General features: G+C 38.2%; 1 protein-coding gene across 1 annotated transcript in view; it reads left to right on the forward strand.

The window, feature by feature from the left end:
• The window catches only part of ST8SIA6 (ST8 alpha-N-acetyl-neuraminide alpha-2,8-sialyltransferase 6), a gene marked incomplete at its 3' end in the record, with an annotated part of 146,555 nt that overhangs the window by 90,678 nt on the left and 41,400 nt on the right, over nt 1–14,477 (forward strand). The window contains exon 4 of the mRNA XM_079769804.1: nt 9,455–9,541. Within this exon, the coding sequence (XP_079625930.1) occupies nt 9,455–9,541 (87 nt within the window). The remainder of the gene's footprint in view (nt 1–9,454; nt 9,542–14,477) is intronic.

The raw sequence follows: 14,477 nt of genomic DNA on the forward strand, positions 1-14,477 counted from the left end.
AATTAATTGTATTTTTTTTTAAGTTGCTACTGCCTAGCAATATAACCCCTTTCCTCCATTTCCTGTGTGAAATCTCCAGCAAATTTGACATTGATCTCTACTGAGGAAACTGAAATACAAAAATTCAACATTGATTACTATTGAGGGAGCACTCAACATATGGGTTACTCATTAAGAAAGGGTAAAGTTTAACAGGTTACACACACACGCACACTCCTTTTATTTTATGCTAAGAAATTAGGAAAGTAGGAAGAATGAATTGGGTTAATGGACTGGCTGAAGTGACTGACTAACTACTGAGCTCTAGCCTGAGTCTTTTCAATGAATACATTGAAGGAGGGAAGGCAAGGCTTTACTACAGCTGTGAATAGGAAGAGTGAGTGAAAGTCAGCATTGGGAAAAGTTATTAAGTAGAAGCCATAAGCCATGCAATAAGTAAATGTTGCTTTGAACTTGTTCAATGTAGTTTTTTTACCTCATTAAATTTCATATTTATATTTAAATGTGTATTTCCCATGTTAACAAGAACAATCAGCTGGAGATTGTGTTAGGCTAGAAATTAGAAATGCTTAGTCTTTGAGGGTCCCAGAGGGAAAGTTACAGTCTAGAAGGGGAAGCCAACATGTAAATACAAAATGAAATTCAATGTGAGAAAGGCTATTATAGAAGTATAGAGGCCCGATACATGAAAATTCGTGCAAGAATAGGCCTTCCTTTTCCAGGCTGCTGGCACTGACTTCCCTCTGGCACCCTGGACCTGGGCTTCCCTCCTCAGACCGCTGGCAGGCACCCGGGACCCAGGCTTCTCTCTTCTGACTGCCGGCAGGCACCTGGGTCCTGGGCTGGCTTCCCTCGGGCCACCCGCAGGCACCTGGGACCCGGGCTGGCTTCCCTTGGGCCACCCGCAGACACCCAGGACCCAGGCTGACTTCCTCTGGCCCCATCTTCATCAGGAAGGACATCCAGAATGACGTCCGGAAGATGTCGGTCTAATTAGCATATTACCCTTTTATTATTATAGATTGGTCAAGGCACTGAAAGCACATAGGTAGTAGCAGCTTATTAGCTTTCCAGGGAACTCTTTAAAAAGCATATTCATGAAAAAGGTGAAGGGATTAAGTACAAATTGCCAGTTATTTAAATAGTCAACGAGGACGTAAAATACAGCATAGGGAACAGAGTCAATAGCATTGTACTAACTATGTAAAGTGTCAGATGGAGACTAGACTTACGGGGATGATCACTTTGTAAGGTATATAACTGTTTATTCACTATGTTGTACACCTGAAATTAATGTAATACTGTATGTCAACTGTAATTGTAAAATAAATTTTTTAAAAAACACTTATTTAAATATACTTTGAATTTTAGATATTTGATCCCCTAACAATGGCTGATGTATATTGCTTATTATCTTAGTTATATCACCATGGAAAATATAATTTTAGCCCAATAGTGAATATTTGAAAGATTTTTGAGGTGTAAATGATGAACAGCAAACTATAACTTAAATGTACAGTGTATACACCAACACTCCAATCTAATTTGAACATATCTACTACCCAAAAGATGCTCTTTTCATTTATTCTCCCTACCGCTGTATGCCAGCCTTTATGTCCAGGTAACCCCTGATATACTTTCTGTCACTATAGACTAGTTTTCATTTCCTGGAATGGAATCTACATTGGGTACTCTTTTTTGGTCGAGCTTTTTTCATCCAGCATAATTATTCTGAGATTGATCCATGTTCTTGTAGATTTCAGTAATTCCTTCATTTTTATCACCAAATAACAACATTCCACAGTATGTATACACAATTTGTCTATCCATTCACCTCTGAATGGATATTTATTTATTTATTATATATTTTTATTGATTTCAGAGAGGAAGGAAGAGGTAGAGAGAGATAGAAATATCCATGATGAAAGAGAATCATGAATTGGCTGCCTCCTGCAAGTCCCCCACTGGGGATCGAGCCCACAACCCAGGCATGTGCCCTTGACCGGAATCGAACCTGGGACCTTTTGGTTCGCAGGCCAACTCTCTATCCACTGAGCCAAACCGGCTAGGGCTGAATGGACATTTAGATTATTTACAGTTTTGGCTGTTACAAGTAAAGCTGCATGGACATCAGTGTACAAATCTTTGTGTGGATATAAGGTTTCATTTCTCTTCAGTAAAGACATAGGAATGGAATAGCTGGCTAACATGCTAGGTATATGTTTACCTTTTGAAGAAACTACCAAATGGCTTTGTGAAGTAGTTGTATATTTTACATTACCACCAGTAGTGTATGAGAGTTCCAGTTACTCCACTTCTTGCCAAAGTCAGTATGGTCTGTCTTTTCAATTTTAGTTTTTACAGTGGCTATGTAGTGGTATCTCATTGTGATTCAAATTTACATTTCCTTAGTAACTAGTGTTGTTGAGCATCTTTTCATGTGTTGATTTGCCATTCATCTATCATCTTTGATGGAGAATATTCAAATCTTTTGCCTATTTTTAATTGGGTTGTTTGTCTTATCATTGAGTTTTAAGAGTTCTTTGTATATACTGGATTCAAGTTCTTTATCAGGTATGTGTTGTGCAAATATTTTTTCTAATCCGTGACTTGCATTTTCTTTTTCTTTACAGTGTTTTTTGAAAAGTAACCTTTAATTTTGATGATGTTTAATTTATAGATATCTTTTATAGTTTGTACATTTTGTGTAAAGATGTACAAAACCCAAGATAATTGAGATTTTTTAAATGTCTTCTTCTAGAAGTTTTCCAATTTTAGTTCTTACATTTAGGTTAATGGTACAATTTGGGTTCATATTGGAGTGAGGTAAGAGTTGAGAATTTGAGAAATTGATATCTAGCCAATCATTTTAGCAGCATTTGTTGGAAAGATTATTCCTTTTCCATTGAATTACCTTGTTGAAAAGCTTTCTTCCTGGTTTTCCTAATTTTTCATTAATTTCTTTATCTGTCTTGACATAACTAAGGCATTGCTCTGATTATTGTAACACTGTAGTAAGTTATAAAATCAGATAGTATAACTCTTCCAAATTTGTTGTTCATTTTTAAATTCTGTTGGCTATTCCAGGCCTTTAAATTTCCATGTGAATTTTAGAATCAGTTTTTCAATTTTTACAAAAAGTACTGCTAGAATTTTTTTATTAAAATTGCACCAAACATATAAGTCAATTAGGGGGAAATTAAAATCTTAATAAATCCTGAGTCTTTTAACCTATGGAGATGGCATATTGTTATATATATATTTAGGTCTTATTTAATTGCTCTTAGCAATTTTTGTACATTTAAGTGTATGGGTCCTGCACATCTTTGGTCAAATTTATTCTTAGGTATTTTATATTTTTATGTTACTATAAATTGAATTGTTTAAAATTTTAATTCAGATTGTTCGTTGCTAGTGTATTAAAATATAATTGATTCAGTATGTTGATCTGGTATACTGAAAAATTTGCTAAATTATTAGTTCTAATAGCTTTTTTGTGGATTTCTCAGATGATCATGTTCTCTCTGAATAAAAACAGTTTAGTTCTTTTTAATCTGGATGGTGTTATTTCTTTTTCTTGCCTTATTGTATTGGCTAGATGTCCAGTGCAATGTGTTACAGAGATGGTGAGAGTGGACATCCTTGACTTGATCCTGATCTTAGGGGGAAAGCATTCAGTCCTTCACAATTATGTATGATCCTAGCTGAAGTGTTTTTTCGTGGATGTCCTTTATCAAGTTTTATAAATTCAATTCTATACTGAATTTGCTGTGAGTGTTTGTCATGGCTGAATGTGAATGTTGAATTAGGTTTAATGTTTTGTTTTTTTCCTTTCTTGTATTGAGAGTATTATTTTTTCTTAATATGTTTTTATTGATTTTTGGAGAGAGACAGGAAGGGAGAGGGATGGAGAGATAGAAACATTGATGAGAGAGAAACATCATCTTTTGGCTGCCTCCTGCACACCCCATACTGGGGATTGAGCCTGTAACCTGGGCATGTGCCTTGACCAGGAATTGAACCAGTGACCTCTTGGTTCGTGGATTGAAACTCAACCATTGAGCAACACTGGCCAGACAAGATTATTATTTTTTAAAACCTATTATGGTGAATTGCATCAATGGATTTTCAAATAAATCAACCTTTCATTCCTGAGATATAACCCACTTGGTCAGAATGCCTTATCCTTTTTATATATTGTGGGACTCAATTTGCTGATATTTTGTTGAGGATTTTTCATCTATGTTTATGGAGGATATTAGCCTATATTTTCATTCTTTTTAATGTCTTTTTCTGTTTTGGTCTCAGGGTAACACTATTTTTATAAATTAAAGTTGGGAAGTATCCCCCTGCTTCAATTTTATAGATAAGAAGATTTGTGTAGAATTCATATTAATATTTCTCAAATGTTGGATAAAATTCTCTATTGAAGCTATCTGGACATGGCATTTTTTTCTGTAGGATGGATTTTAATAACAAATTCAATTTTATTAATAGCTATAGGACTATCAAGTTATTTTGTTCTTGAGTGAGCTCTGGTAGTTTTTATCCTTTAAGTGGTATTCTTTGGCATAAAGTTGTTATTATGCTTTTAATGTCTGTAGAACTTTTAGTGCTGCAACCTCTCTCACTTGTCACATATTGGTCATTTGTTTATTCTCTTTTTTTACCTGATTAATGTGGCAAGAACTTTATCAATTTTATTGATTTTTCAGTGAATCAGCATTCAATTTTATTGATTTCCCCCCTATTTTATCAATTTGTGCTCTTACTCTATTTTATTCCTTGCTCAGAAATCTACTCTATCTGATATGAATGTAGCCATTCCAGCTTCATTTTAATTAGTTCTACTGTGGTACATCTTTTCCTATCATTTTACTTTTAAAAAATGTTGTTGTTGTTTTTAATATATTTTTATTGATTTCAGAGAGGAAGGGAGAAGGAGAAAGAGGTAGAAACATCAATGATGAGAGAGAATCATTGATTGGCTGCCTTTTGCACACCCCACACTAGGGAACAAGCCCACAACCTGGGTATGTGCCCTTGGCCGGAATCGAACCTGGGACCCCTCAGTCCACAGGCCAACGCTGTATCCACTGAGCCAAACCAGCTAGGGCTAAAAAAAAAATGTTTTTATTGATTTGAGAGAAAGAGGGAGGGAGAAAGATATACAAAACATCGATGGAAAGAATCGTCAACATCGATAGGTGCCTCCTGCATGCCCCCGACTGGGGATTGAGCCTGCAACCCAGGCATGTACCCCAACAGGAATTCAACAGGTGACCTCTTGATGCATGGGTTCATGCTCAACCACTGAACCACACTGGCCCGGCCTATCATTTTACTTTTAATACCTATTTATATGAAATAAATTTCTTATATATGATATATGAGTGGCTCCTATTTTTTAAAAATCCAATCTGACATTCTCTGTTTTTTAATTGCTGTGCTTAGATTATTTGCATTTACTGTGATTATTCATATGGTTGGGTTTAAATCTACCATCTTTGTTTTTATTTTCCTACTCTTTGTTCCCTTTCCCTCTTTTTCTACTTTCTTTTGGATTTTATAATTACTCTAGTGGCCAGGTTCACGGATTCATGCATATTGAAAGGAAAATAATTAGAAGAAATATTTTAATATTGCTGTTTGCCCTTTTTCTGTAATAGAAGTGTCAGAGCCGCTGCTGGTCGCCATCTGCCAAACGATCAGTGGGGTGATCAGACCCTGCCCGGCTCCCTTAGCGCCTGGGAGCTGGGCGGCAGTCCTGCCTCCCTCCGCCGCCATTGGTCATCCTCTGCGGGGCGATCAGACCCCTGCTCGCACCTGCCTTGACCTGGCACCTCACGCTCACCTGCTCCATCATCCCGCCGTGGTCCCACTCTCGTTGGGGCCCATCGGGGTGGCAGCACCTTTACTGCTGCCTGCTGCCAGCGCCGCGTCGCTGACACTTGCCATGTTCCGCACCACTCCCTTGTGGTCAGTGCACATCATAGTGAGTGGCTGAACTCCCGGTCTCCCGGTTGAACTCCTGGTCTCCCAGTCGAACTCCCAGTTGACTGCCCGCCCAAGGGGACAATTTGCATATTAGACATTTATTATATAAGATTTTAACACTTTTTATGGTTTGTTTTGTTTTACTGGTTGCTTTAGGTGAACACTATATAATTTTTTTATCATCATCCACTTTCAAGTCATTTATGCCCTTCTATCCTCTTACCCACCCCCCAAACCCCTTCCTGGTCTCTATTCTAGTTGTCATGCATCTATTTCTATACATATTATAAAATTCCGAATATATTATTGTTATATTTACCTTAAACAGTCAATTACCTATTAAAGAGACCTAGAAAAATCTTTTGAATATATTTATACTAGGGGCCCAGTGCACGAATTTGTGCACCTTGAAAGAAACTGTGGGCCATGAGACTGTGATGTCTTCCATCTTCCACGCCCCCGCCTGGCCTCTCCTACTGTGGCCCCCGGTGCCCCCCGGCCGGCAGCCCTGCTTCCACCACCATTGCTCCCATGCGTTGATGGCATCAGCCCCGCTCACACCCACTGATGGCGCAGAGCGATTGGGGCCGGCACCAGCAGCAGGTGCGAGTGGCGCAGGGGCAGGGGAAGGTGGAGAAGCCCTCGGGGCAGTCGGGGCTGGCAGCTGCTGCTTACACCCGCTGATGGCTCCGAGCAATCAGGGCCGGCACCAAGTGCCGGCAGTGGGTACGAGCGGGGCCAGCGCCGGCAGTAGGTGTGAACGCCTGGCGGCTACCATGGCCTGCGGGAGCAAAGAATTTTCAGTAACCACCAGAGGCTCGCCCCAATGACAGCGACCAGCCTTGGTCTGGCGCCCCCGCTAACCTGCTCCACCATCCCGCCATGGCTGATGTCTGCCATGTTTCGCGCTGTACCACCTGCTGCCAATGCCCACCATGTTCCACGTGCACTCCCGGTGGTCAGCACATGTCATAGTAACTGGTTGTTCAGTTGTTTGGTTGTTCTGCTGTTTGGTCTATTTGCATTTTAGGGTCATATATATGTGTGTGTGTGTGTGTGTGTGTGTGTGTGTGTGTGTGTATTCTCAATGCTCTTCATTATTTTGTGTCAAGCCAGTTTTCAATCTGGCTTCATTTTTCTTCTGCCTGAAGGACTTCCTTTAGCATTCTTTGCACTGCAGGTTTGCTGGTATAAATTCATTCAGCCTTCATATATCTGAAAAAGTTCGTATTTTGCCTTCCTTTGTTGTAAGGTTTGCTAAGTATAGAATTCTTGATTGACAGTTTCCCCAAATCCTGTTTTGTATTTTAATGACATTGTTTCTCTGCCTTCTGACTTATATTGTTCCTCATACAAAGTCTGCTGTAATTTTTCTCTTTGTTTCTATGTGTATAATGTGTCTTTTTTCTTTAACTACTTTTAATATCTTCTCTTTATCACAGGTTTAAATAAATTTTATTATATGCCTTGGTGTATTTTTTCACCTGTGCTTTTGTGCTTTAGGTTTGTTGAGCTTTTTGAATCTGTGGGTTTATAGATTTTGTTAGATTTGGAAATTTGTCCATAAATTTTTCAGAAATTTTTGTCTCTTCTTTCCTGCTAAGACTATAATTTCACATGTATTTGGCCACTTGAGATGGTCTCACAACTGAATGATTGTACATTTTTCATTCAGTCTGTCTTGCAGAGGGTTTCTGGGTGTCTACCACCAGTTGGAGATAAGCAGTCTGTGTTTTAAAATTTTTATTGCTGAGAGTATCATGGATGTCTCCTCTTTATTTCCCCATTGTCCCCCTCCACTCAGTTCCCACCCCACCCCAGGCCTTCACCACCCTATTGTCTGTGTTCATAGGTAATGCATATATGCATCTAAAATCTTTGGTTAATCTCTTCCCATCCTCCCTTTCCTCTGGGATTCATCAGTCTGTTCCATGTTTCCATACCTCTGTTTCTGTATTATTCACCCGCTTATTTTGTTCATTAGATTCCCTGTTCATTTATTTTGATTTTTAGATTCAATTGTTAATAGATATGTTTTATTGCCATTTTATTAATTTTTTTAACTTTTTCTTCTGCTTCTTCCTCTTCTTAAAGAATACCCTTCAACATTTCATGTAATACTGGTTCATGGTGATGAACTCCTTTAGCTTTTTCTTGTCTGTAAAGCTCTTTATCTGACTTAAATTCTAATTGATAGCTTTGCTGGGTAGAGGAATCTTGTTTGTAGGACCTTGCTGTTCACTGCTTTGAATATTTATTGCCACTCTCTTCTGGCCTGTATAATTTCTGTTGAGAAATCAGCTGACCAGGAATCAAACTCACAACCTTTTGGTGCATGGGATGACACTCCAATCAACTGAACCACCCAGCCAGGGCACAAATACAACTATTTTTAATCTTTCCTGTGGTAGTTCTGTGCTCTACTTCTTTTGTATTTAGCTAAATATTTTTGAGATTTTTTTTTTTTAGCTATTCTTAGCTGGGCCAATGGAAACATGGAAATATTTTTTATTAACCTTGGCAGCAATATGAAAAGAGAGAGAAACCCAAAAGGGAGGTAATTTCAGGGGCAAAGGAGCTGCTTGGTTGATTACCTTCCCACCTATAATAAATACCTCTTTTCTGAGATAACTTTGGAGAATCTGCATTTTGCTGTATGGGGACGAGGCGAGTGATTTTCCTGACAAGATTCTTTACTGTCCTCTTCCTTCTCCACCCCCTCACCAACATATACTCTTTCTTCCTGTTGTAGACCTTTGCTCTCAAATTGCTGGCAACTAATGATAAGATATTAATTGAAATAAAATTTAAGGGTTTTTTTTAAATCCAAAAGTATAGTTGCATTTTAAATGATAACCCTTAAAGACTAAAGAATAAGCTGTAATTAAAGGAATTGATACTTGATGATGGAATTTCAGGTAGAAGGAAATCTATGGGGTACTGGGATCCTACCAAACTGTACCACTGTGCCTACAGATTGAGCCCCAATCTGTTTTTTTAATATACTGTTCATATTTAAAATTTAAGATGATTCTTTTGGAGAAATTTTATCTATATATCCCAAGGTAAATCTATCAACTTAGACTCTGAAAAAAATTATAAACTATATATTTATGATAAACACCTATAAAAATATATTTATTTGTCAATGAGTTGAAGCTAAGATGAAATGGCCATAAGATAGGAGTGTGGGTTGGTGTGCTATCATTGTTTGTAATACTAGATATGGCTTATATGCAAATTACACATTCTTAAATCAGCATAGTAATTCTTTGTGAATTGTATGTTCCTAGAAGTTTTGAAATGGGTATACATTTACTTATTTCTCCTTTATTTTAGAAAAGACTTAGAGGACTAAAATTAGTATATTTTAAAAGTGTCCTTTAGGACATGCATATATTTGCTTAACAGTATGTGAGATCTTTATTTTCTAACTTCATTAATATTTGATTCTTAGGTATTCAGAGGATGACTATCTTCAGATTATCACAAATATACAGAGCTGTCCATGGAAACGACAAGTAGAAGAATATAAGGATTTTAGGTAAAAGTTTTCTTCATAAATAATATGAGATAATATGAGATTTGCTTTGTAGGGAAATTAGCAGCATGTTGTTAAAAAGAAAAGTAGATGGGGGGGGGAAGAGGTATATGTACTACTATTTGTAATACTTTAAACAATAAAATTAAATTTTAAAAATAAAAAAAAGTATTGTTTAAAATAAATCTATAATAATAAAAGTGTAATATGCTAATTAGACCGGATGTCCTTCTGGACGACCTTCTGGATGAAGCCAGGGCTTCGAGGGAAACCTGGGTCCCAGGAGCCAGAGGGAAGCTGGTGCCAGCAGCCGGGGGAAGGAAGGCCTACTCTTGCACCAATTTCATGCATTGGGCCTCTAGTAAATAGATAAAAAAGAAAAAGAAAAGTACAAGGGGCCAAGTGATATTCAGGATGATTTCATTCTAAGACCCTCTCATGAGTCACATGGCACTCCATCCCCACCATTTATATAGAAATTTGTAATTTTGTTGCTGGAATTAATTATAAAATTCCCAAGTTTAAAGTGAAAGATTTTTAATGCTTTTTTAGAGCATATTGCTTCTATTTTTGTACCAGTTGTATTTGATGTTTATTTATTTATTTTGGAAATAAAATGTAATAAGCATTAGGATTGTTTGGAAAACAGGAGGGAAAAATCATCCATAATATCATCACTTTAGAACAAAAACTGTGTTATTTTCTGCATATTCTCTTACAGTTTTTATTGTCTTTCTAATACTAGCAATATTCAGGAGTATGAGTTGCTCAAGGTAATAACCTGTGGAGAGTCATCAGCCTGACAAATACCAGGTTGTCAGTTGATGATTATAGAGCTATCCTGTGCTTGGATAACTTGGAGCCCACCCAGACAGAGATAAATTATGTTAAATACTATGCTGTGGCGTGTGCATGAATGCTTATCTGGCACCCCTTCCCCCCAATACCTGCAGCTAGGCCATAGTCTCTGTGCTTGCTTGGCCTGCATTGCTCTGCTTCGCTTTTCCCACATTCTGATTTTTTGTTTGTATCAACACAGGTTTTGTCTTGTGCCAAGTTTTTTTTACTATATTATAATCCAGAAATATGTTTTTGTTTTTGTTTTACTGGTTCATATTTTCTAAGTTTACTTTAAGCATCATGTCTTTCAAAAATCTTATTAAGGACACTTTGCTTTCCGCTAAGCTTCTCTAGGAAGTGTCTGCTGCTCGGCTTTCTTTACTGTGGGAAGGCAGCTCCTCCTGTGTGCACGGTACTGTGGCTCTGCCTGCCCCTCCTGCCGTCAGCATACCCTGGAGCTGTTGGACCAGCTGCCTCTTATTCTGCTGCCATTTTGAGAGGGGTTCTGGTCAGCTCCCATTGGCTGTAAAAGTAACTTCCTGATTGGGTCGAAACTAAAAATGAATATATTCTTTCCATTGGGTAGACCTGTAGATGTTGTGACTTCCTGTAGGATACCATTAAGCATCTTTCCTTTCATTTCAGGATGAGGGGTGAGAAAGGGGGTTCCTGTTTAACTATTTCATTTGCAGTATGTTTTATGCTACAGTGTGTTACGCAGGGTGGGACAAAAGTGTGTTTACAGCCCTAGCCGGTTTGACTCAGTGGATAGAGCATCAGTCTGCAGACCAAAGGGTCCCAGGTTCGATTCCTGTCAAGGGCATGTACCTTGGTTGCAGGCTCCTCCCCAGCCCGGGCCCTGGTCAGGGCTCCTGCAGGAGGCAACCAATCGATGTGTTTCTCTCACATCAGTGTTTCTCTCTGTCTTTCCCTCTCCCATTCTCTCCAAAAATCAATGGAAAAATATCCTCAGGTGAGGATTAACAAAAACAAACAAAGAATAAATAAATAAAGGTGATTAAATGTTTTAAAAATAGGTTTACAGTTGTTTGTATGGAAAAGAATACAATAATTAATAAATAATAATACAAGCATAAACACTGTTTTGCATACTCACAACTGTAAACCTACTTTTGCCCCATCCTATATTCTGACTATGTCCCCTCAGAACTCGTAAGTTGAAAACCTAATCCCCAATGTGATAGAGTTTGGAGGTGGTGCCCTTAGGAGGTGATGAGGTTATTAGAGCCCTCATAAGTGGGATTGATGATTTTATAAAAGAGACCCCAAACTGCTCTCTCAAGCCTTCCACCGTGTGAGGACACAGTCAGAACACAGACATGTGTGAACCAGGAAGTGGGTTCTCACCAGATACCGAATCTGCCAGCTCCTTGATCTTGGACTTCCCAGCCTCCAGAACTATAAAAATTAATTTCTGTTATTGCCCTGGCTGAGTAGCCCATTTGGTTAGAGTGTCATCCTGATATGTCAAGATTGCACAAAGGTTGCGGGTCCAAGCCCTAGTCCAGGCACATACTAGAAGCAACCAATGAATGCATAAATAAGGGAACAAATTGATCTCTCTCTCTCTCTCTCTCTCTCTCTCTCTCTCTCAAATCAGTAAATGAATATTTAAATTTCTGTTGTTTATAAGCACCCAGCCATACTATTCTGTTATAGTGAGTCAAACAGACTAAGTCTTAGTGGTCGGCAAACTGCGGCTCACGAGCCACATGCGGCTCTTTGGCCCCTTGAGTGTGGCTCTTCCACAAAACACCATGGCCTGGGCGAGTCTATTTTGAAGAAGTGGTGTTAGAAGAAGTTTAAGTTTAAAAAATTTGGCTCTCAAAAGAAATTTCAATCGTTGTACTGTTGATATTTGGCTCTGCTGACTAATGAGTTTGCTGACCACTGGTAAGACATGGTCTTACTCAGCACTAGATTTGAGAGATCTTAGTGACAAGGAGACCAGAAAGAAATGACCCCAAATAGCTACAGCAATCTTGAAAAAGAAGAACAAAGTTAGAGGAATTACAATACCAGATATCAAGCTATACTACAAAGCTACTGTACTCAAAATAGCCTGGGACTGGCTCAAGAACAGGCTTATAAATCAGTGAAACAGAACACAGACTCAAGAAATTGATCCACACCGTTATGCTCAGTTAATATTTGACATAGGAGTCAAGAGCATACAGTGGAGTAAAGACGGTCTATTCAGTAAATGGTATTGGAAAAATTGGACAGATACATACCAAGGATACATACAAAGAAACTGAAACTAGATCACCAGCTTACACCATCCACAAAAATAAGCTCAAAATGGATAAAAGACTTAAATGTAAGTCATGAAACCATTGCAACAAAAAATTAAGATATTTAGGAATAAACATAACCAAGGAAGTACAAGACCTATACTCAGAAAACTACAGAAAAGAGAGAGGAAGATATAAACAAGTGAAAGAATATATGATGTTCATGGAATGATAGAATTAACATCATTAAAATGTCTGTACTACTCAAAGCAATTTATAGATTCAATGCAACCCCTATTAAAATACGACGGTGTATTTCACATATCTAGAAGAAACCATAGGCAGCAAAATCTCAGACATCTCTTGTAGCAATATGTTTACTAATACATCTCCTAGGGCAAAGGAAACTAAGGAGAAAATAAACAAATGGGACTACATCAAAATAAAAAGCTTTTGCACAGCAAAAGAAACCATCAACAAAACAAAAATGGAGTCCACTGCATGAGAGAACATATTTGCCAATGATATACCCAATAATTGGTTAATTTCCAAAATATATAAGGAACTCATTGAACTTAACAAAAAAGGAAGACAAGCAATCCAATTAAAAAATGGGCAAAGGACCTAAGTAGACACTTCTCCAAAGTGGACATACAGATGGCCAAGAGACATATGAAAAAATGCTCAGTCACTGATCATCAGAGAGGTGCAAATTAACATGACAATGAGGTATCACCTCACACCTGTCAGAATGGCTATAATCAACAAATCAACAAACAACAAGTGTTGGCAAGGATATAGAGAAAAGGGAACCCTTGTGCACTGCTGGTGGGAATGCAGACTGGTGCAGCCACTGTGGAGAACAGTATGGAGTTTCCTCAAAAAATTAAAAATGGAACTCCTATTTGACCCAGTGGTCCTACTTCTAGGAATATATCCTAAGAAATCAGAAAAACTAACCAGAAAGAATGTATGCACCCCTATGCTCATAGCAGCACAATTTACAATAGCTAAGATCTGGAAACAGCCCAAGTGCCTGTCAATAGATGAGTGGATATAAAAGCTGAGGCACATTACACAATACTTCACAGCTGTAGAAAAGAAAGCTCTCTTACTGTTTGCAATAGCATGGATGGATCTGGAGAGTATTATGCTAAGCAAAATAAGCCAGTCAGAGAAAGTCAAATGTCACATGATCTCACTCATATGTGGGATCTAATGAACAAAATAAACTGATGAACAAAATAGATCCAGAGACATAGAAGCATGGAACAGACTGATGAATTTCAGAGGGAAGGTGGGGGTGGGGAGGTGGGAGGAGAGTGATTAACCAGGGAACTTGTATGCATATAAGTGTAAATCATGGACACAGGCAATAGAGTGGTAAAGGCCTGGAAAGGGTGGGTATGGGGTGGAGGGGGTTAATGGGAAGAAAAAAACAACAACAACACACAAACAAAGGGGTCATCTATAATACTTGCAACAATAAGTTAATTTTTAAAAATAAGAAAAAAGAAACAAAGTGTGTTTATAAATGTAAATTAACAAGCCTCATCATCACTTCTGTACACAGAGATGGCTCATTTAAGTAACACAGAAATTCACCTAAATGGCCTACTCAAGGTCACCTGAGCAGTCCTTTGTGTAATCTGGAAATGGATATTCAAATTGTAAAAATACCTTGCAGCCTCATACAGATCCAAATTTATTGTATCCTTAGCAAGTGCCACTGGAAGGACAAATCATCTTTAATCTCTACAGCAAGGGTCCTACCAGTTGGACTTTCCTCAGCCTCACCAAGTGCCCGCATACCTGGAAACCTAGACTTCAACCCTCCTCTTTCC

The sequence above is a fragment of the Cnephaeus nilssonii genome (genome assembly GCF_951640355.1).
Source record: "Cnephaeus nilssonii genome assembly, chromosome: 1".
Lineage (NCBI taxonomy): Eukaryota > Metazoa > Chordata > Mammalia > Chiroptera > Vespertilionidae > Cnephaeus > Cnephaeus nilssonii.